Source organism: Podarcis gaigeae (genome assembly GCF_964106915.1).
Source record: "Podarcis gaigeae genome assembly, chromosome: 4".
Lineage (NCBI taxonomy): Eukaryota > Metazoa > Chordata > Lepidosauria > Squamata > Lacertidae > Podarcis > Podarcis gaigeae.
Window position 1 is genome coordinate 80270090 of NC_139677.1, and position 24255 is coordinate 80294344.

The 24255-nt window shown below is 42.4% G+C and overlaps 2 protein-coding genes across 14 annotated transcripts in view; both read right to left on the bottom strand.

The window, feature by feature from the left end:
* Positions 1 to 24255, bottom strand: part of LOC310843240 (cilia- and flagella-associated protein 337-like) — a 1288916-nt gene that overhangs the window by 901777 nt on the left and 362884 nt on the right. The window lies entirely within an intron of this gene.
* FRY (FRY microtubule binding protein) overlaps positions 1 to 24255 on the bottom strand; it is a 193758-nt gene that overhangs the window by 6676 nt on the left and 162827 nt on the right. For all 13 annotated transcript variants that reach the window (XM_083735729.1, XM_083735730.1, XM_083735724.1 and 10 more), the window contains 11 exons: positions 24060 to 24242; positions 22970 to 23131; positions 22305 to 22379; positions 20671 to 20841; positions 12678 to 12878; positions 11182 to 11343; positions 8660 to 8826; positions 7993 to 8182; positions 5418 to 5567; positions 4559 to 4657; positions 2816 to 2899 (listed from right to left, as the gene is read on the bottom strand). In XM_083735729.1, coding sequence (XP_083591855.1) covers positions 2816 to 2899; positions 4559 to 4657; positions 5418 to 5567; positions 7993 to 8182; positions 8660 to 8826; positions 11182 to 11343; positions 12678 to 12878; positions 20671 to 20841; positions 22305 to 22379; positions 22970 to 23131; positions 24060 to 24242 — 1644 coding nt within the window. The remainder of the gene's footprint in view (positions 1 to 2815; positions 2900 to 4558; positions 4658 to 5417; positions 5568 to 7992; positions 8183 to 8659; positions 8827 to 11181; positions 11344 to 12677; positions 12879 to 20670; positions 20842 to 22304; positions 22380 to 22969; positions 23132 to 24059; positions 24243 to 24255) is intronic.

Sequence of the window (24255 nt, forward strand, 5' to 3'; positions counted from 1 at the left end):
CTGTTTGGCAGGTATGTACCCACAGGTTCATGAAATGGGAGGAACTTTGGATTGGGGCTGCTATTTATAAATAAAAGTCCTCAAAGCATTTAAAAAAGATTTAGCATTTAGCCAAATCAAGATAATGCTGTAATCAGCTGATTTTCCCCTAAGCATTGTTGTAATACAGAAATATCAGTTTTAATTCATTATTATCCTCCTTTGTAGAATCAACATAGTCACCTCAATAATTTTCACTTATTCAAAAGTGAACCTAGCAATCAATACTGCCAAATAAGAGTTTGGAAGCACAGTACAGAATCAAAATGCAGAATGAAAGTCCTAAGGTTTGGGACAATGACCTCAAAACTGCTCATACTAACTTTCCCTTGTCCCTGCATATCACCAAACTCAAAGGGGAGCAGAACCAGTGTACAAAGAAAGAACAACAGGTGACACAAGAAAGCAAGATAAATGAGTAAAATGAAAAAGATTTTTTAGAAGTGCAAAAAAAAAACACACACACCCAAGAACAGTAAAATTAAGAAGTTATGAGGTACAACATTGCCAAAACCAACAACCAACTCAAATCATTATGGAGTGGGAAGCGGGGAGACAATGGTCATATTTCAGATTGACATTTCCTCATGCACTTTTTAATAAAATAAAAATAAAATAAAATTTTTATTTACAGCTGCCCTCCCCAGCCAGGGCCGGGTTCAGGGCGGCTAACACCAAATTACAATAAAACGTAATAGAAAAACACAACAACAACAACAACAACAACAACAACAACAACAACAACAACCAGGTAATTAAAATACGGCTTAAAATACAGCCTCATTTTAGTAGTAGCAGCCCATAAATCAAGACTATAAAGGGAGGAAACATCAGATATTCACCCGAGCCAGCTATCCATGCTGGTCCTACATGGGCCAGCAAAAAGGCCAAGGGGAAATTTATATACAAAATCCCATATAAGGGGTCAGAGTGAGTCTAAGCCGAAGGCCAGGTGAAACAGCTCCATCTTGCAGGCCCTGCGGAAAGATGTCAAATCCCGCAGGGCCCTAGTCTCTTGTGACAGAGCATTCCACCACATTGGGGCCAGTGCTGAAAAGGCCCTGGGCCCTAGTTGAAACCAATCTAACCTCCTTGAGGCTTGGGACCTCCAAATTATTGTTATTTATGGACCTTAAGGTCCTCTGCGGGGCATACCAGGAGGTATCCAAACCCTGTCACTTTTCTTAATTATTGTTGGCCACACATGGTGTTATAGTTGTTTATATTTCCGCCTGCTTCTATCCTTTCAAAGGCACTACTGTGGAATGCAGCCTCAGGCTATTTTTTTTGGGGGGGGGAGCTGTTTGGCTTTGCCCCCACGCACGGTAAATGCCATTAAAAAAGAAAGAAAGGCAACAGGTGCTCCAGTTTCCTTCCTGTTTTAAAATAAGCCATGGTGATCTGGAAAATGCTTGACTAAGCATGGATGGCAAATCACTGTACAAAGATGTACGGAAATGAATTGCTTTCCTTGGGCTGAATAGAAAAGTTTGAATGTTACAAAGTGTTCTCTAGTAGCCTAAAATAATAGCTTCACTTTACAAAGGTCAATTAAAAATAAATCACTTGACTGGAAACATCTTGCCAGCCACTACACTAGTCTGTACTAGATTCACACAAACAGTCCAGAACTGCCACATGAACACCAGGGTTTACTTTGTGCCAGGGTTGTTTTCAGGATCAGTTTAATCATAGAATATGTGATACAGTAAAAAAAGCTTTAGCTGGGCAAGTGAAAAACGTTTCTCCACGTACTGAGAGCTTAAGGAGGAGAGGCTCCCAGACTGACAGGACCCCATCACCTGCCTTGCCCCCAGAAATGAAAACCTGGCCTGGCTTGCATGGCACAGTACACTAGACTAACGATTACCGGTACCATGTGAATGTGTTGGTTCCCACAGGGCAGTTTACATCCTTTTTAGCTCAGCATAAGGCATGGCAGCCAAGCTAATGTTTAAGCTAAGCACATCATCGGAACATGGAGATGTGCTTTGTTCTTGGCTGCAGATCATAGTTAAGGATACTTCACCATGATATTGGGTTCAGATGACATGCAGATAAGTTTGCTGGTGTTAAAGACCCTAGAAGCATTAGGATTAGAAACTCTGCATGATGGGTCCCAGATGTGAGGCCTAACTCCTGCCACCATCCCTTCATATTTGGATATTTCCTTAAAGTTGCAGGGTAGCACAACAGCTATTAAGATGGAAGGAGTATTAGAGGGAAAGCACATGGCTAGCTGGTTAGTATATATGTGCCAGCTTGCTTCCATATTAATTCCTGGCCATCTGGAATTGGTAAAAGAAAATTAATTCCTGACCATCCGGAATTGGTAAAAGAAAATTTTAGAAAGTTGTTAGGCAATCCTTCACAAGCTCTCTCTCTTTTTTTTTTGTGCTTCCCTGGAAACTTGGTGGTGAAACTGGAAATGAACTAGGGATGATGGTGTTGATTTCCCCCATGAAAGATAAGAACCTTTGGATTACGGTTGGCGGGTATGAGCATGAAGGGGTAAGGGAGCAGTACCTTTATCCAGAGCCTCACAAGACCTATGCAGCACAAAGATCTCAAGAATGCTCTGTTGGATATGCTGGAGTAGGATAGGAATATATATAGTACCTACTTATATTATGTTCTATGGCTGCAATATATTAGATTGCGCCTATGGTCTGAAACAAACATAGAAGGTACAAAAACCACTTTTACCATGGTCAAGATGTAATATGGAATTGTAACTTACTGCAGAAACAACATAACAGATCAAATCCTTGATTACCTTCTCCTCCGAGTCTCCTGGCTGACAGGTGATAACACCATCTCTTGAGCCCCCAGCGAATGTTGCCTTGCAGTTTGCCAGCCACTGTAATTTGGAAAGAAAAACAGACGTATAAAGTTACTTGAAGCCAGTGTGGTGTAATGGTTAGAGTGCTGGACTAGGACCTGGGAGACCAGGGTTCAAATCCCCACTCAGCCACAAAGCTCACTTGGGTGACCTTGGGCCAGTTACCATCTATTAGCCGAACCTACCTCACAGGGTTGTTGTGAGGATGAAACAGGGAGGAGGAGAACCTTGAGGTCCTTGGAAGATAAAGGTGGGATAAGGTAAAGGGACCCCTGACCGTTAAGTCCAGTCACGGATGACTCTGGGGTTGCGGCGCTCATCTCGCTTTACAGGCCGAGGGAGCCGGCGTTTGTCTGCAGACAGCTTCCGGGTCATGTGGCCAGCATGACTAAGCTGCTTCTGGCGAACCAGAGCAGCGCACGGAAACGCCGTTTACCTTCCCACCGGAGCAGTACCTATTTATCTACTTGCACTTTGACGTGCTTTCGAACTGCTAGGTGGGCAGGAGCTGGGACCGAACAACGGGAGCTCACCCCGTCGCGGGGATTCGAACTGCTGACCTTCTGATCGACAAGCCCTAGGCTCTGTGGTTTACACCACAGCGCCACCCGCGTCCCTTAAAGGTGGGATATAAATGTAATAAATAATAAAATAAATAATAACCCGATGGCTAGTGAATATGAAAATAGTTTTGGTTGTATTTTAGGGTACATTTAGATACACTGCTACACCTTTTATAATGAATACAAGAAACATTTCCTGGAATACTTGTCCCATATCGAGAAATATCTTGGGTGCATGTAATCTGCCATCATTGTGGATTGGCGCTCCACCTGGTGGTTGAAGGGAAATGGCTGCTCAGACAATGTTCAGGCTTTGGTTCTCCCATGAGCCCTCAATTTTGATTTTACCTTCACAGATGTGGTTGATTCTCAGAAGCTGTCTCCTTCTTAGACTTGTTTCCCCTTATCTGCATCTGACTTTTTGTGTGCTTGTTAGCCCTATTCACAGTCCTCTGTCTTATTTCTTTATTGAAGTTAAAAATAGTTCCTCCTTTCTCTGTCGTCTGTCTGTGTTAAGGAGACGTCATGGCACTCACTGGATGAGGGTAGGGTGTTAAAACAGTATGTTTCTAGAACTAAGTCACTGATTCTCTATGTGTTTCCTTCCATCCCCTTCCCTTGGGAAGAAAATGTCTATGCCTATATTAGCTTGTTGGCTTGAAGCCTGCATTTTTTTGGTGTCCATCGTCCAGCCCTACCACCAGGTGCTGTTCCAGTCTCACAATGGCGGCAGATTTACATGCACACAGATAGTGTATCCCCTTCACAGGTAAGGCCAATACTGAAGTCTTGAATGAAAACAGATTAAAATGTATATAATGACCTATTCAAATTCAAGCACATTTACTCAAGATGAAAGTTCAACGACACCTGTTCGCTAGTAAATGTGTTTAGGATTGCAAGCCAGATTTATTTTGAGTTTTGTCCAATCAGATATATAGTCTAAAAACAGAAAAAGAAGATATAGAGATGTAGTACTGTAAATAATCCAGTATTTTTCTCTAAAGGTAAAGTCACTGAATGAGCCTCTTGCAGATTTGTAATGAAGTAGTGACTTTTTGCATTAAGGAATACAGAAATAGATAAAGCCATTACACCCAAAAATGATGCTTACCGAAAGTGTTGCCTCTTTCCTGTTGTTATATGTGTCCAAATATTCTTGTAGTTCTAAGACACTGAACTTTAGTTTCTCAAGAAGTCCACAAGACAGAAGCTAGAAACATTAAAATAAAGATCTTATAGTCAACATTACTTCATTCAGTGAGATCAGTATAACTGTTTTGCTATATACCAAAATCAATGGGGGAAATCCCACATGACAGTCCCTGGATAGTTGTTAGACATTTGCAAGGCTTGGGTTGTACTACTTCATGACTGAACTTGTGGGAGATGATTGTTGAAGCTACTGTATTATTATACATTAGCGATCATATTATGCTATCATAAAAAAGCATATTTCCTTGGATAAACCAACAAGGAAAAGCATAATTTAGTGTACAAATTATTCAAATTAAATATATTTTAATGTATTTGCTTATTTTGAAGAATTGTGCTTCTGCTGAGACACATAAATAGCTATTTACAGCAATGGCAACCCTTTCATAAACAGCTACCAAACACCAGCTTTTGACATTTTACCAAATGTTGCCCAAATGCTTTCAAGCCTGTCTTCAAAATTATGAGGTATAGAAACCTGCTTTCGTTTAATTTTGGTTAATGAAAGAATTCTGCACTCATAACTCAGTTATTAGCACTGTCTATTTACAGACTCCTAATCTATAACCACCCAGCGTGAAGAAGAGCTGAAGCAGTTGGTTAGAATGTAACAAATACCTAATGTCTCCTATTATGTCTCAATACATGTTTCCAGACAGGTCTATCAAGAAAAGATACAATCAGCTTCCGAGTCTTCACCACTCTGATAGTTTTATGAATGGCACTTCAATGTGGTTAGTCATGCAAAAAATACTCACTGTTTCAGCATCTACAAAAAGGGTAGGGCATTCTGAACATGATGTCAGCATCTGTGATGAGCTCACAAACTTCGAGCCTATTCCTCGCAAATTGTCACCAAGGTAGCTGGCAGCATCGCAAGTTAGAAAGCAGAATCTTTTCTGAATATTCTATAAAGCAAAAGTATGCATAACACATTTGCTACTGAACTTAATGATAGAACTTAATGTACATTTTAATTTGGTATACACCAACTACTGCATTCATTCTTTATGTATACTGCAGAGGGGAACGAACACATACACACACACAATATCAATCAATCAATCAATCAATCAATCAATCAATCTGTAGCTCTCTGTCCTGCTTTCTTGTTTTGTAATCCCCCTTCACTCCCTTCTTGTTAGACCGAACCTGTGTGCAGCATTGGCTCATTCTGTTTTGTCACTAGTAACAACCAACATGAGACTTCTCTGCCCATTCTGGGCATTGTTTTGTTAATACTCAATGTCAAGTGGTCTATCAAACAATGAAATGGGTGTTCTGATGCCAAGTTTACAGGAGGGGAAATCATGAGAGAGGCTTCTTTGTGTTTGTTTTCCCCTCTGGCCAGAACTGCTTGGCAAGGGTGCCTGGGCCGCTTGAGAGTGTTCCAACATACTGAACTGCATCTGGAAACTATTGCACACCAAGACTCTCTTCCTGCTTCCCTAGCTGATAGAGAGATTTCTGTAAATAGCTTTCTAAATGGTTTCTAAACAGTTTTCTGCTGTAAACTACAGAGTTACTTTTAAGGACTGCTCAAGCCATGTAGGAACCAAAACATACTATGGTTTTATTTAGAGCGTCTGAGAAACTGGAAACATTTGATAACATATCCTCACTCTTATCTTGAAAACTGTTGTGGGAACATGGGTATTAAAGCAGTAGCATCATGGCGTGCAGCTTACATCACACAGCAGAAGAGCTAAAAGGAAAAAGTGATTGCCTTATCACTAAACCTTTCTAATGCCTCTCCTACTTAACAAAGCAATTTTAAAAAACCTACACTGGAATCTGTGGGTTGCAATGGCAAAGTTGCACTTATATCTACAACCCTACACCAGAAACTTGCAGGCATAGCTTTGCGCAGTGGCAGTATCGTAGCCAATGAGGTTAATCCGAGGCGCGATTATTGCTACAGTGGTGCCTCGCAAGGCGAAATTAATTCGTTCCGCAAGTTTTTTCTTCTTGCGAGTTTTTCGTCTTGCGAAGCACGGTTTCCCATAGAAATGCATTGAAAATCAATCAATGCGTTCCTATGGAAACCACCTTCAGACCAGGTCCGGGGACAGTCTGTCCCCCGACCTCTTCTGAAGGCTGGGGGGGGGGCAAGGGCTTTTCTTCCCACCCCCAGCATTTTTAAAAAACCCAGGACAGTGGAGGACTTCTCCGCTGTCCGGGGCGATCTTAAAATGCTGGCGGGCGGCAGCGAAGCCTTCGCTGCCGCCCGCCAGCATTTTAAAAACCCCGGGACAGCGGAAGACTTCTCCGCGATTTAAAAGCCCCCGGGAAGGCAGGCAGGGGGGACAAAGACTTTTGCCCCCCGCCAGCCTTCAGAAGAGGTCCAGGACCTCTTCTGAAGGCGGGCGGGGGGCAAAAGTCTTTGCTCCCCCCCGCCTGCCTTCAAAAGCCGTCCGAGACAGCGGAGAAACGCGCTGCATTTCTCCGCTCTCCCAGGAAGGCAGGCAGGGGGGAGCAAAGACTTTTGCCCCCCGCCGGCCTTCAGAAGAGGTCCAGGACCTCTTCTGAAGGCGGGCGGGGGGCAAAAGTCTTTGCTCCCCCCCGCCTGCCTTCAAAAGCCGTCCGGGATAGTGGGAAGCGCTTCCCTGCTATCTCGCACTGCTTTTAAAATGCTGGCGGTGGGGAGCAAAGCCTTTCGGCCCCCGCCGGCCTTCCTGGACCTCTTCTGAAGGCCGGAGGGGGGGAAAGGCTTTGCTCCCCACCGCCAGCATTTAAAAGAGGTCCCCGGAGATTTCCCTATGGGCTTTCTTCTTGTGAAGCAAGCCCATAGGGAAATTCGTCTTGCGAAGCAACTCGCAAACGGAAAACCCTTTCGTCTTGTGGGTTTTCCGTCTTGAGAGGCATTTGTCTTGCGGGGCACCACTGTAATTGAAACAGAAACATCCAGGCATAGATTCCTTGGGACAAGTACCTTGGTAGCTCAGGAAACAAAGAAGGGCACATACGGAGGGTTAAGAAGGGAAGAGATAAACCAGGGAGGGCGATTTTAACCCTCCTTAATCCAAAACAAAGTACCTGCAACCCAGCATAATGGGCCACCTTCCCTCTTTGACCTTACCAAGTGTGCCTCTTTGGACCAATGTCTACCTATCATCAAACCCACTGCAATAATAAATAACTCTCATTATACTTTTGCTTGATAGCACACAGCAAGATCAGGAAAATTAAAACCTCCTGCCCCCCAATAAATGTTGATGGGCTGTGGAAAATAATCAGGGTCTAGATTTATCGACACCTGCAAAGTCTAAGGAACATATTGTGGGTTTCAACAAAATGTCAGCCATGTGGGATTCTAGAACACTTTTTGCTTACCTTAAACAGGGAGGAGAACACATGAAATGTATATACTGCACAGGAGCCATCTGAGTCACACATGAGCTGGTTCATATGGCTACGCCAAGCTTCTTCTGCATCATCACATGCAGCTGGTTGAAATGCAGCCAGGATAGCAGAAAAGAAGGGAGACGGAGGAGGCGAGACATTCCTGTCGCCTTCTCCAAAACTGAAAGAAAGCCACAAATTCTAGGTTAAGAGCCGATAGCGAGGCTATGCTACTGTTGTTATATTTCCAAATAAGAAACTTATAAGTAAAAAGAACAGTTAAGTGAGGCTACATACCGTTTTGTGCCCATGCCTACACCCTCTTAGTGAGGACAGAGTGTAAAGGATCTGATGACCTGATTTGACCCTATACTCAAATTCAGGACTGCCATGTAACTGCATGTATTCTGTGCTCAGAATTTCTTGTTCAATGTCACATAGTAGGCATACCCTTATAGGTTAAAGCACTGACTCCGTATATTTAATCAGAATTGCTTTATCTTGCTGCTCTCGGTTTTATTTTTAAGAAATTGATTTTAGTCATTTGAACTGCCTCACTGTGTTTTATGGAATTTATTATTATTTTTATTTAACCACTTCATATTTTTTTTTAAAAAAGCAGGATATAAAAAGTTAAAATAAAAAAATACATACATACCTGGTAAGTGCATATCGATCCATCAACCGGTCACCTTTTTCTTCAGTCTCTGTCATATCTAGGCTAAAGCTGTCGCTATATTCAAAAGCTGCAGGGAGTTCATTTGTAGAGCCGGAGAGATCATCTTCCTGTACAGAGGTATCTTCCTCTTCTTGGCCACCTTCAGTCTGGGGGGATTGAATTGGTTACCATTTATTGTTATCCTGCCCTTCATCACTTTCATGATCCAAGAACGGGTAACAATAATTTAAAAACTATAATAAAATTTTAAACAAGCTATCTGCAGTAAAACACACCATAAACAATAAAGAACTGCCATTATCAGAACCTACCAAAACAAAAAGTACAGGAAATACCAAATGTATTACAGCAGGTACACCCAATAAAATATCTCTCATCCCTTTCCACTGAGAGCTTAAGAGAAGTTCCATTTGTTAGTTTTATACACCTTGTGCACAAGATGAGGGTCTTGTTACTTGGTTCTTTGCTACCCCAGAGACCCTGTTCAGATTATATTTCCTCCCGATATGGTATTTAGGAAGAGTTTGAGAACAGATCCCAGGTAAAAATATCCTACCCACCCCAGGGAAGTGAATAAATGGATCAGAAGATTAAGCTAAGAATACTCTAATTTAGAGACCAATATATGTTTATTATGGGTGGTTCTTTCTGTGGTCTCTAAGACTACAGAATTCTTGATCCCTGTTGGTGTGGTATAGGGTCAATCTGCATAGCAGTTGGCTGGACCTTCAGTAGGACGCACACTCTTGTTTGCATTCCCAAGAACAGTAGCCTATATTTGCATCCGGTGGCATGGTAACTCCCTAGGAATAAAGTGAAAATCTAAGATAGATATCTGAATTTTAGATGCTCATTGAATCTACAGGAAGTTTTGGGTCAGCAGGACCATTTAACAATTTATGGCCAATTCCTGATTGTTATCAGCATCATTACTGGACCCAGGAATCGGCTCTCTAAGGAGAACCCTAAGCCTGGCCCTAGCAAGGGTTGTATAGTTATCAGTTGGGTCCCAAACCAGGGCACATGTTTCCCCAAGTCTTGAGTAAAACTACAGGAAGGGAGACTAAGGTAAGTCAGGTGCTTTGCCACCAGATCTGGACTTCTAGCCTGGCCCATTGCTGCCTCTGCTCATGGGGATGTGTGTGCGTGTGAGAGACAACAGGATAGGGACCTGAGCCAGGGTGGAGGTCATGTGGTTTCCTGGTTCCTTGGGTGAGTATGTTGATGGAGTGTGAGGACTGTGGGTTCCCTGCACTCCCCCCTTTGTACTAGAGACCACTACAGAGTCCAGCACTTCCTAGATGCAGGTCCCATTTAAAGCACATGGCTTCCCGCAAAGAATCATGGGAACTGTAGTTTGTTAACAGTGCTCTGAACTGCAGCTCTGTGTAGGGGGTGGGTATAGTTCCCAGGATTCTCAGGGAACGATGACCATGTGCTTCAAACGCATGGCATGGATGTGACCAGTTTCCACAGAGGTTCATTGGGTTCTGCTCCCCAACCACAGCCCACTGAGATGTACTGCAGGACACCCAGAGTTTCCTTTGAGTTTCAGATTCCAGAAACTCCACTATACATATGGAACTCACCACATGACCCTTGGATCCTGCCTGAACAACCCCAATGCAACACAAAACTTAAAGAGTGAAATGCTTTTTGCATGCAGTGAAAAGCAAACTTAGCGGAATGTGGCAAAACCTAACTACCTACTTCTCTGAGACGATTTCTACTGCCGTTAATGATAGGTTACACTTCATGTGCAGCGACAAGTGCTTTCTCCCATAGAGCGATCCATTTATTGTTCCTGCTTTTCCCCCCTAACCCTGCGGCATCATAACATGCCTGCAGCATAAAGCAATAGTGTTGACACTTCACTGGCGCAGTGGTCAAAATGTCCCATACAAAGCACTTATTTAACGCGGCCTGCCTCAGTTTGACTTACCAGCTCTGTCAATATTTCTCAAATAGAAACATTTCCCAAAAAAAGTAAGCTACAGAAACAAATACAAGGTATTTCTATTAAACTTTTACCAACCTTTGATAACTGTGTCCCCGGCATGCTTCGTTTCAGGCAGCTACACAGAGCAGCATTTACATTCTTTTATTTACCAAACTCAGTGCATTACTGTAATCAGCATTCTGAAAGTAGACCAAACAGGCAAGAATGGAGCCCGAGGCAGGCAGCTGCACAATACAGCGCCCACATTTTTTGCAGGGTGGGGGGAGGAGAACGGAATTCATGCTTCCACCCACAGGACTATTTTTTATTTTTATTTTTTTGGTACTGCTGTATTAAAGTTGGTGGAAGGGTGATGCTGGCAATTCTGAAGGCTGAGAAACTCGTACATTTTAATCGGCACTAATTATAGCTGGACATGCCGAATCAAAGTGTACAATCTGATGTAAAGCAATAAAATTGGATATTTTAACAGACAAACACCATATCCCGAACCACCGCTCCCCCTCTATTTAATAAAATTGCTTAGATAAAATTCATTCACCTTTGAGCCTTCAGACACCTGGAGATTATTCATTTCAGGCAAAGAAGCATTAAAACTGGAAGTTCTTGAACTGAAAGGAGGCGGAGCTGTTGAAGATGCTTCACATGGTGTGGAAAGAGAGTCAATGTGGTTTGTGTCCTCAGAAGGGGAAAGTGTCATGATCTGTTAAAAGAAGGAACAAGGCTAAGGCTAAAGGCAGGATGGAATCCCTCCTGAAGAAGCGACACTGAAATGAAACGGGAGCTTCACAAACCCTTGCGTTGTTGATTTTCAGTGGAGTGTGCACAAAGCAAACTGGTGTGGATTGTGCCCAGCAAATGACACCATTTTCCTATGAAGAGCCTCTAAATAATAATATTGAAAATAATGTAATATTCTCCACTAGTGATCACTAAACAGTTTAAGCTTGTGATCTTATGAATTCCATTAAGCTTTCTGTGTATACTAAAATCTGTTTTGAAAGCCTATTCCAGGCTATTGCTTTCCTTCCTTTTTGATGTTTTACGGAAAACAAAAGTTACATTATCAAATGGGGGGGGAGAGTTCAAGGGGGGCATTTAACTGAATGTGACATATAGTAACCAATGGAATAAAGACCCACTTATCACATTTGATATTTTCTGTATGCAGAACTTGCCTCTAACCGTGCAATCCTATATATGTCTACTGAGAAGTAGGCTCAACTGGATCCAACGGAGCTTACTCCTGAATTGCTGCCTGAATCTTTTTATGTTTGCCAACTATGAAAAGAAAATTAAGAAGAACGTACTTACCTATGTAAGGTCTAACCCTTTCTGTGTTGCTAGCAATCAGTTTAAGTGTAAGAATCATGGAGATATATATATATGTGTGTGTGTGTAAGAATCATGGAGATATACATATATATATATATGCAGGTTTTGGTGTCCTCGGGTGTCTTCCCGTGTAAAAGTTGGGGTGTCTAGGCGACGTTTCGACGAGGTCTCACTCGTCATCTTCAGGCTGGTGCTTTCGGCTTCTTGTTACTGGAACAGAGCGGGATCTCAATGTTTGAGTGATTTCTTGAGTGATATCCTGAGTACCACTTATCACTCAAGAAATCACTCAAGGTATCTCTCAAGTAATTAAGGAACAAAAGAAGAAAAGGCACACTAGCCTGGGAACTTCCTCTCTGCCCAGAACATTGGAGGCTAGACACCACACCCCCTCTACAGTATTTATAGGAACTCAAACATTGAGATCCCGCTCTGTTCCAGTAACAAGAAGCCGAAAGCACCAGCCTGAAGATGACGAGTGAGACCTCGTCGAAACGTCGCCTAGACACCCCAACTTTTACACGGGAAGACACCCGAGGACACCAAAACCTGCATTCCTGTACCCGTGAAAATCTACGAAAGCAAATATATATATATATATATATATATATATATATACACACACACACACACACACACACACACACACACACACATATATATAATATGTATCTTCCAGCAGCCTATAATTTAACTACTTACTAGTTGCGACTGTTCTAGAATTTGACTTGTTGTTAGGTCTTCCTCCTCCGATGACTCATCCGAATCTTCATGGTTTATTTTGTTTAGGCTGGGTGTACTTCCTGAAAGCTGGCTTTCTTCCAGAAGCTGCATATCACACTTGTCCAGACTATCAAGAGAACGCCTGCGTACTCCCCAGTTGAAATTGTCCATGCTTTCACCCTGCAATCACAGCATTGGTTTGTTTTCTCTGCCACAACAAATCTCCACCCCCCAAAGCTTTATTTAGCAACATTTCATAAGGTCAGTAAGGATTTAAAGAAAGTTAGACTTTTAGCTGCAAAATTATTTTTCATATAGATTAGCAATATATGAATAATAATAATCCATAAATATGAATAATACAGAAAGGTGAAGCTACAGCAATTCCTAAAGGGAGCTGACAACACTGTGGTCAACAAATCCCTTCTTCACCACCCAAAAAGTCGCCTGCATGTCAACTTTTGATCTTCAATGGGGAGGTGCACTTTGAGGACCATGGGGCAGCTACACCCCCATTTAAAAGTAAACGGCACCACCCGCTGGACAGCATTTATGTCCACTGAAATTATCACAAACTGTTGGAACAGCAGCAAAATTGTTTTCATCGATTGCTATTTTATGCATTATGTGTTTATGAAAAGGGTACAATAGCAAACCTCAGGCAAAATATTCCAGGTTTTCTGTACGACACACATGAACACAATACTCAAGTGCAGAGTGAAGGCAGAACTAACACTTTCAATTTAGCATGCACAGTGCAAGGTGTCAAATCAGCAGAGCTTTCTGTTTTAATCCCGCTTTTGCTTTACAGATTAGACATTAATTTCATAGGTACAATTAAAAAAAAACAACAACAACCATTTTATTTTTGACTTTTTTTAAATAAAAGATAAACAAAGACATGCTCTGTTTTACTCCTAGTTTAGGTTTTACAGCACAATCCTATACTTGTTTACTCAGAAGTAAGTTCCCCTATGTTCAGTGGAACTTACTCTTTAATAAGCATGTTTAGGATTGTAGCCTCAGCCACTGAGACATGTATGATTCTGGAAATGGAGCCTGAGTATTTGTGGGACATTTTTGCCAGTAATAAAGCAACATTTAAGATATTGGCAGGTAGCACTGAAACAAATGTAGAAACCCAAATTTTAATGTTTCAGTAAAGATCGGGGCTGGTAAGCAGATCTAACTATGACTCCCAATTCCTCAGGCATGTTTGGTGAGGAGAAATCTGGATTTTACCATAAAAAACTGACAGTTGTCATTATTGCATTTGCTCAAATGTAAACCTTTTACTTATTTGAGCCTTTTAACACTGGAGTAATGGAATGCAGTAAGCCCACAACTTATCTGGGGGATTGCGTTCCAGAGATTGCACCTAACGCCAAAAATGCATATGGTCAAAACCCGTTAGGTGGGATTGCCAAAGTTATTTCCCCTAGATGCTCACCCCCTTTCTACTTATTATTACTTTTTACATTTGTCGTGTGTGTAAAGCTGAATGTGCACATGTTAAATGCGTGTAAGTGACAGGGGACGCTCTCAGCACTACCTGGAAATTTTGGGGACTGGACCTGGGAACCTTCTGCATGCAAGGCAGAATTGCAGCCTTTCCCTATTCTTGTTAAATGTCTGGAATTGGCACAGAGATTTAAGCTGGCAGGATCTCTTAAGCATTACCATTAAAGACCTCGGTTTTATTCAGCAAGAATCAAGCTATGCAATTCTATATATAATTTGAACTCTCTTTTTTTTTTTTGCACAAATAGCTGGAATAAACACTTGTACATATATTCATATATACAGTATGTTTTTTTAAAAATTAAAAAACCTAGCCACAATGATATGCCACTTAGAACCTAGTCAAGGTTCAAAGATTGCAAAGAATGGGAAAAGCAGATGAACAGGCAACTCCCATTCACCCTAGGCTTCTATGGGAGGCAAGGCAGAATATAAATTGAATAAGTAAAATAATAATTTTTCTTATAATGCAACATTATGGGCTTTCCCCAATTATTTTTTTATTTCATGGCTCTCACTGTGAACAAGATCTGTGAACCCCACCTTGAGATTTTATAGTAGACTTAACACTTGAATCAGTTCCTCGTTCTTTAGAACTATAAAACATTTCTAAAGCATAGCAAGAAGTGGAACCTCCATTAAACACATAACACACACACACACACACACGCTGAAAAAGCAGAATATATCACAAGATACAAACAAGGCATTACATCTACTAGCACATGTGAGTTCAAATAGCATTATCTTACCTGAAGTTCCTGAATAGCAGATATAACAAATAGGAAACAAATAAAGAAAAGTATTTGTAAACATACTTAATTTAAACACACTCTTTATAGACATTTTCCCTACAATCTAAATGAATGCTACTAAACTGATAAACTTATCCCTTCTTGTAACTTTACAGAAGCTTAAAAATACCATGATACTGATTTCACAACCTAATTAAAAAATACTGAATTGTGGCATCTGGTGACTCTTAGATTGTTCATAATCTAATCAGCATTTATCTGTGCATGATATGAGCAACTGGAAAACAAGGTACGGAAAAACGGTATTAGCAGTTCCGAACACTGTTTAATTCCCATATATCTACAGGAAGTTCAGATCTCCCACGTCTAAATTATTGGTCTATGACGTCGCTGAAGCAGCAATCCTATACCAATTTACCTGGAAGGAAGAGCCATTGAACTCAATGGGACTTATTTCCATGGAGGATTGCACGGTGAAACAAATAGTCACCACTTCTGTCAAGCCGAAAGTTGCTTCTATGTTTTTAATTGTTTTAAAAGCTATTTGTTAAGGCATTTCAGGGCAAAGACGTTAAGATTCAATAACAGGAAACACGTTACAGCACTGCCTAATAATACTGCTATTGTTAAGAATGAATGTGTTTTTCCATTATATACTCCACTTTTGAAGGCTTTGTATCTTCAAAGCAATCATTCCAGCCTGGAGCTAGCCTGTTCCCTACATGTAAACTCTGAATACGGGTCACAAGAGTCAAACTTCCCATGTGAAACCTGGAGCGGTTGAGAGGTCCTGCGGTATTTCAGACACTGTACAGTTAAATAAGTCCCCAGTTTGAACTATCTAAGTAAAGGGGAAAGCCCCTCTGCTATTTCCGTTCAGATTCCTGACAGAATAATTGCTATTCCTCCTGAAACTAGTGGGTAAACAGCATTATATTTTTGAGAGAAAATTGGTGTATTTTTTAAAAATAAATGCATGAAATGCATTAACAGAAATGGGATGGCCTGTTTATAACCCAGAGAACTGCACCAAAATGTGCAAAGTAGGTATAACAGCTCCTTTTGTCCACCTCACTCCTTTGTCTACAGCAGCAAACAAGGCTGTGTGTCTGAATACTGCAGATAATAGCTGAAGTGCATGTGCAAACACTGGCTGAAAAGCAGCTGCAGCTCACTCAATTTCTTAACTATGGTTAAGAAATCACCAGTATTCCAAACCCATATTAGGAGGCACAGTGGCCATGCCTGCAAGTAACAATATTTATTAAATTTCTAAACCATCCTTCATCTGAGGATCACAGGACCGTTTACAATATATATTAAAAAACACACACAAAAAGGCACAACATAGTAACAAACAGAAGCAATACCCCCCTTTAAAAGGCCATAGATTATTTAATTAGTCAAAGGCCTCAGAGAGGAATGTTTTCGCCTGGCGCTTAAAAGATACAGAACAAAGGCACCAGGCAAGCCTCCATGGACAAAGCATTGCAGAAAGGGCACGTAAAACAATAAACCCTGGTTTGGTGCCAGTGGCGTAGCAAGGCAAGTAATTTGTGCCCCATAACCCGTGGATTTGCACCCCCTAACCCTAACCCCCAGATGTTGCGCCCAGTGCGGCCGGCCCCCCCTGCACCCCCCAAGCTACGCCACTGTTTGGTGCTACATGGCTGAGTCTCAACAAACCCAAGCAAATTGCTAGACTCACACATTTCCTCCCACCTTTCCTTTGGCCTAGTAGCTGGGTCGGGGGGCGGGGTGAGATTACTGCCAAATTTAGTTTCACTTTTAAGGATTCACAGATTAGCATTATTTACAAATCTGTGAAAGCAACCTCTGTTGTGTTTCATAATATACCCAAATGAGGGGTTAGAAAGCTGGCGCACTAAACTACCGACAGAAGTACTGTTTCTGGGGGACAGGAGGTGGGCAGGTGTGGAGGATTCCCTGGTCCTGAATGGGGTAACTGTGCCCCTGAAGGACCAGGTGCGCAGCCTGGGAGTCATTTTGGACTCACAGCTGTCCATGGAGGCACAGGTCAAATCTGTGTCCAGGGCAGCTGTTTACCAGCTCCATCTGGTACGTAGGCTGAGATCCTATCTGCCTGCGGACTGTCTCGCCAGAGTGGTGCATGCTCTGGTTATCTCCCGCTTGGACTACTGCAATGCACTCTACGTGGGGCTACCTTTGAAGGTGACTCGGAAACTACAACTAATCCAGAATGCGGCAGCTAGACTGGTGACTGGGAGCGGCCGCCGAGACCATATAACACCGGTCTTGAAAGACCTACATTAGCTCCCAGTATGTTTCTGAGCACAATTCAAAGTGTTGGTGCTGACCTTTAAAGCCCTAAACGGCCTCGGTCCAGTATACCTGAAGGAGCGTCTCCACCCCCATCGTTCAGCCCGGACACCGAGGTCCAGCGCCGAGGGCCTTCTGGCGGTTCCCTCATTGCGAGAAGCAAAGCTACAGGGAACCAGGCAGAGGGCCTTCTCGGTAGTGGCGCCCACCCTGTGGAACGCCCTTCCAGCAGATGTCAAAGCAATAAACAACTACCTGACATTCAGAAGACATCTTAAGGCAGCCCTGTTCAGGGAAGTTTTTAACGTGTGATTTTGGTTTTTATGGAAGCCGCCCAGAGTGGCTGGGGAGGCCCAGCCAGATGGGCGGGGTATAAATAATAAATTATTATTATTATTATTATTATTATTATTATTATTATTATTATTACCGTAAAGGTAAAGGACCTCTGACAGTTAAATGCAGTCGCGAATGACTCTGGGGTTGCGGCGCTCATTTCGCTTTACAGGCCAAGGGAGCCGGTGTTTGACCACAGTTTTTCCAGGTCATGTAGTCAGCACGACTAAGCCACTTCTGGCAAAACTAGAGTAGCGCACAGAAAAGCCCTTTACCTTCCTGCCGGAGCGGTACCTATTTATCTACTTGCACTTTTGGGTGTGCTTTTGAACTGCTAGGTTGGCAGGAGCAGGGACTGAGCAACAGGAGCTCACCCCGTCGCGGGGATTCGAACCGCCGACCTTCTGATTGGCAAGTCCTAGGCTCTGAGGTTTAGACCACAGTGACACCCGCGTCCCATTAGGTGGCATAGAAGTTAATAAATAATTTAGGACTCCTATAGCATGAGGTTCTACTTGCGCAATAGGCTCCCCAGAACCCCGGAGCAGATTTTGAGGGTGTGTGGGAGCCAAACAGCAGCACCATAATTTCTCCATTTGTACAACTCATTTGTGGTGACCAGTGTTTGCCTGTAGTATGACAAACCAATCCATAATTCCTCTTTAAAAACTATTTCATAAAGTTTATTAAAAACTGGCTTCTGGAAAAGAGACAAAGTAGGACTTTGGAGTCTCTTCAGGTGCAAGCAAGGCAAGTCTTACTCATAGCAAACCCATTTGTCCACAATGGAAAATACTGCTGAGTCAACATGCACAGGATTTCACTACAAATGGATTTAATACCAGTCTGAGCACAAATTCTAAATCATGCAAACCAAAGATCTATTCTCACACACTAAACTGAGTTAGTCACACAGGTTTTAAAGAGAATATATTAAAGAAAGCTAGGATAGCATTAGCTAGGTGGCAATTTCCTTCTAATTTCCCCCCTGGAAAGAAACAATACTTACTTTATTTCTCAATTATATTTATATATTTTATTGCTGTGCTACTTACAACCTCTTCAAGCAAGTACCATGAGAAACCAGTGCTCCTCTGATAAGACATCTAGTATGCTGTTGCTCCTTGTATCGTTTGCTAGCTCTATCCTAATAGAATTACTGGACTGGAGCTATTAAAGGGCTAATATAGGACAGCCTTATGGAGCTATCTCGACACCTTCCCCAGCAGCTTGCTATTCTTCAGTCCCTGAAGGAATTTGCTTCTGGAGTGACTGGCTACTTATCTGAATTCTTTTTTTTACTAGTTTAATTGCTGCTTATCCAGCTGTTGCCCCATTGTATCCATTTTGTATCGCAGCTGAGCCGCCTAATTGACTTTACTCATTAAGGTGCACTAAGGAGTTTCATCCTTCAGTCAGCCACAGCCCCACACCTCCAACTCATTTGAATGCAGCCCACAAGGCAGGCTGGCCCTCCAGCTATTGCCCAACTACAACACCTATCATCCCTGGTCCTTGGCCATTATTTCCTGGAGCTGATGGGAGTTCTTGTTCAGCAATATCTGGAAGGTCAAAGGGGATCTATACACGCTTGCTGCTCTACTCCAAGCTGCAGGTGAGGATTGCATTTTAAAAAGTTAAAATAAACAAATGCCTGTGTATAGAAAGCTAGCCGTGTTAATTATTGTTGATCTGCCCCTGACACCACAGTGACCTCCATGTCAAGAAGCCAGTTAAGCAACTCTGCCAGCTGCAACTGCCCAGCAGATCACAGGTTGGCCTGGGACACACTCTAGGGCAGGGGTCAGCAAAGATTATCTTGCCTGGGCCAGATTGCGCCCGTGATTTCCGGCATCTGCACAGATGTGATTTCTGCCGCTGCAGACGCAATTTCTGGCACCGCAGAAGCGAGTCCCTGCGCTGTGCTAGTTTAGAGCAGTCGCGAGTGGGCGGCTTGGTTCAGGGGCAGCTTGTGGGCTGGTCAAACGACCTCCACGGGCTGCTTCCGGCCCATAGGCCTTAGGTTGGTGACCCCTGCTCTAGGGGAATTTATCTTTCGGGTGTAAGGAAAAGAGGGAGGGTAGCATGCGAATGCCCTCGTGGATGAGAACGCTTATCCAAAATTGTCCCTCTTTGCTTTCTGGCCCTGTTTCCCCTCCTCCTCACTTAACCGCCCTTTTCCCCACGGCGCAACGGATGTGGCAGCGCCTTGCCTTCTCCAGCCCCTAATGCTGACGTTTTCTCCAGTCAAACCGATATAATTATTCCCAGAGGGAGCAGATCTGCATTACCAGTAAAACGCCTTACCAAAAAAAGAAACAAAAGCAAGGCGTTCCAATACCCTTCAAGTATATGATGTAAGCTGGATAATATGCCCTCGCAGCAACTCCGGTCAAAGACAAACTGACAGGCTTTTACCTGCCAAGACCTGATTGCAGGCCCTCGGGCTTCTGTTTTTCTCCTACGAGAGCTGATGAGAATTGCTAACACCATAGAGTGGAGCAGAAAAAGGCACAGGGGCTTTTAAGTGCTGGGGATTTCATCGCGTTTGTGCTGCATAAACATCACGTATGCACATATACACATGCACGGGCCTATGCTTAGGTTTTGAGAGAGCACTGATGAAAGCATCTGATTATAAGGCTTGTGCAGTGTGTTCATTAAATTCAAAGCATGCATCCTGTTAATGATTGGGCATGTCAGACATTTGGCTGTAGTGAATCTTTAAAATTTTAATGCACGGAAACCTTAGTATCAGTACAAATCACTAAAACGTTCAGCCCTAGTCTTCTGTAGCATGCGTTAAAGTGTGTATTGAGGGTTTGTTTTTGTTTTTTAAAAAATTGAAGCATATAAAGAGAAAAAAAGTGTATGTTTAAGGAAGGGCATAGTAACCTGCCGAAAGTTAGGCTATTGCACTAACACTGTGTAAACATTTATCGTTGCTCAGCTAAGCTTTGCTAGAATATAAAGAGGACATTATTTACTGTTGGGGAAGTGCTAAAATGTGGCTTAATCTGCAGTAAGAGCAAAGTTTGTTGAGAGAGAATGTACCATACCTCCCCGTCCTCCAGCTCCACATCGAGGAAATCGAAATCCCTAAAGACTCTGAACTGCTGCTCGCTGTTTGAATCGTCCATGTTCTCTTGCTCGCGGGCTCCGTCCTCGGAAGCCACCAGGCTCGTCTGGTGCTCAATCAGATCCAAATCTCCACATGAAGAAAAAATCACCTAAAAGTCAAGAGGGATTTTTCTATTAAAAACAAAACAAACTCTTCCTCTACGACGCTCTTTTGTTAGTTTAATGGGCTTTTCAGAAAGCTGTACACACCTAATTCCTTCAGTGGGTATTTTTAGAAGGCTCCTTTTTATTATTTATGTTGGACAGGTGCCTTCGGATTAAACTCATACTAAGACGCAACTATGAGCTGCAGGAACACGTCCAAGCTACCTCCTAATGGGTGCAGATTGATGCTTCCTTAGTATTTATATGCATTTATGGGAACAGAATGCAACTGCGGGAAGGGCACGGAAAAGGGGTAAGCCAGCCCTTTTGCTTCTCAATTGTTACAAGGGAAAGCATGCAGATAAATTAGAATGTGTTACATTTCAGCTGTTATTATTTACAAATACGTTTGATCTTCATCATTCCATGGTGCCACTCGTGCTTTTCCGTCAATGGGGGCAGTTTATTTGTGGACTGTGTCTATACACTCTTAGATGCAAGAGAGGGTGGGGGGTCGGGAAAAAGTGGGAGAGAGAGAAGTCTGTCTGCAACAGCTGTTTTTCCAACTGCCTCTTACAGCTGATTTTCTACAGTTACTGATTGGCATCAGTTCTAGCAGAGGAAATGGAAAAACAAAAACTGGAGGGTAAGGGCACCCCACCCCACCCCACCCCAAACAAACAAACAAACAAATAAATAAATAAATGCAGCATGTACATTTTTGAACTTGGGGTGGGAAAGTGGGCAGACTGGGAAATGTTAGGCAGGTGATACAGATGTACTACTAGCCATTTCTTGTCACCTATGGAAGACCTGACTCATACTCTGAGACCCATATGTTTAGCCGAAAAGGAATTCCAACAACCAGGCTTTCATTTCTACCCTACTGTTTTATCTTCTATTTTGTTCCCATATGTATCAGCCAAAATGGACTTTGAATTTTCAAATTTCTAAAATGTTCAGGAAGTAAAACGGTCAGAGGCAAATAGTCACAATGCCTAAATGAACAGTTAAGTAATTCTGACATGAGTTAGCCAGCGGGCCATATCTTAACAAAGCCGTTGAGAGATAATTTCTTGATAAGGGGAGTGGGTTGGTGGGTAGACACATTATTTTATTTTAGTTACTTAACAAAATTTATATACCACTTGATTCTGGTAAAACCTCTACTGGCTAGCAAGAAGTATTATAGTGGTCAGTAAAGAGAAGTTAAAAGCAATTAAAGCATGTAAAAATAATTAAAGTTTAACAGTAAAAGAGATTAAAACACATCAGCATCTAGATGTATGGATAGGCTTGCCTAAACCAACAACAATGTTTTAACAGGCACATCTATTGCTTGCGTTTGGCTGAGAAACACATTCAATATGGAAGGGTCACATCATGCCAGCAAACTGAAGATAAAATTTAGAGCTGTAACTTTGAATTGTTTATAAATAAGCCCTAGAAGGAGAAATATGAGACTTACCGAAGGGTTTTTGCTCAGGCCGACTTCTTGACCACAAAGCGTAAGAACGTGCACTAACTTTTCTTTTGTCCTTTTCTTTTTTTAAAAAGGGGAAAGACCGAGAGAGAGAGAGAGAGAGAGAGAGAGAGAGAGAGAAAGAAAAAGGAGTTTAAGCAATGCCACACATTTCAGAGCTCAAATCATAGAAGAAAAAATAGGGAGCATTTAATAAACACCAAAAGCTCGACTCCTGATGTCTCCTAATTTTAGTCAAACATTGTCTATTATAATTTCATATGGATAAAGTTTTTGTAGGTGTTTTAGGATTTTTTTCAAAAGCTCAATTCCTGAAACTGGGTAGGCATTTTGTTTACTTATAAAAATATTTATATATCACCCTCCCATAAAATACCAGGGGGGTGGTTCAGGAACATTAAAATTTTTTTAAAGCAATACAAAACAATTTTTAAAATGATGGGCTACTCGAGAAAATGTTAAACCACTACATAGGCCTGTTAGCACAAAAAGGTCTTCAAGAGACGCCTGAATGTCAAAAGTGAGGATTGTCTGCCAGATGTCTGCTGAAAGTGTTCCACAGCATAGGGCTGAGTTTTGCTTGAAATCAAGAGGTCTCTGTAACACGGGGGACAACTGACAGCACTTCTCCAGATATCCCTAGATTTTACCTGAGAATACTGAGGCCTCTTCCAGCTAACAGGAACAAGGACATTGGAGTTAGACCCAGAAGATGTTGAAGAAGTGCTACGAGTGACAGGCATTATTCTAGGCTTTCCATCCCTGCCTGAAGAACTCTGTAGCTCATCATATCGCCTCCCAATAATTGGAGTCTTAAAAGAAAACAATGAACAGTATTTAGCATTTTGAAGGGCTTTACAGTAAGAGTTTTTTGACGCTGGACCCACGAGAGGTGGTGGACTTTCCTTCCTTGGAGGTTTTTAAGCAGATGTCGGATGTCCATCTGTCAAATATGGTTTAGCTGAGATCCCTGCATTTCAGAGGGTTAGACCAGACGACCCTTGGAGTTCTTTCCAACTGTACAATTCGATGATTCTACAATTCCATAAGGCAGGGCAGAAGAGCACTCCCTAAGCATTGCCCTCTGGGAACCACCATCCAAGTAGGACCAGAACCACCACAAAACGGTGCCACCCTCCCCTAACTCAGTCATTCCAGAAGGATACCATGGTCGATGGTACTAAAAGCCACCGAGAGGTTGAGGACAATTAACAGGACACATTTCCCCCTCCTCAACAGAGGTCATCATACAGGGATCAGCTTCTGTGTCAAACCTGGGCCTAAACCCTGATTGAAGTTGATCATTCTAGAAATTAAGTCTCCTCCAAGAGCACCTGGATCTGATCTGTGGCAACCCTGGATCTGGTTTGCCCAAGAAAGGGAGACTGGGAACTGGCTGGAAGTCACTTAGAGTCTCCAAATCCAGGGAGGGTTTCTTGAGGAATGGTTTTTACCATTGTTTCCTTTAATCAGGCAGGGACAGCCCCTCTCTCACAAGGAGGCATTAATCCCCGCCCCCCCGGCCCAGCCAGCTGTCCCCTCCCTGCTAGTTTCTATCAGCCACGAGGGGCAACAGTTCAAAGTGCAAGTAGTCAACCACACAATTCCAAGCACCTTGTCCACATGCCTCATTGAAACCCATGTTTATGTGCTTTAAAATGATACAGTATTTCTATTTGTTTCAGCTTTCAAAGGGATATGCACTGGACACACAGATTTATCGCGACAAAAATATAGTACCTCCGAAATATCAAAATGGAAGTCTAACGTTTTCCCAGGTAGTTCTTTGGAAGCGTTGTTCCATACACGATGTATTTCCATTTTTGAAAGATCGCTGTGCTGCTGGTAGGAGGGCAAAACCAGGCTTGCTGAGCGCGAAACTACCAACTTCAGTATATTTAGGGCTTCTCGCCAGTGAATGCTCTGGAAACAATTT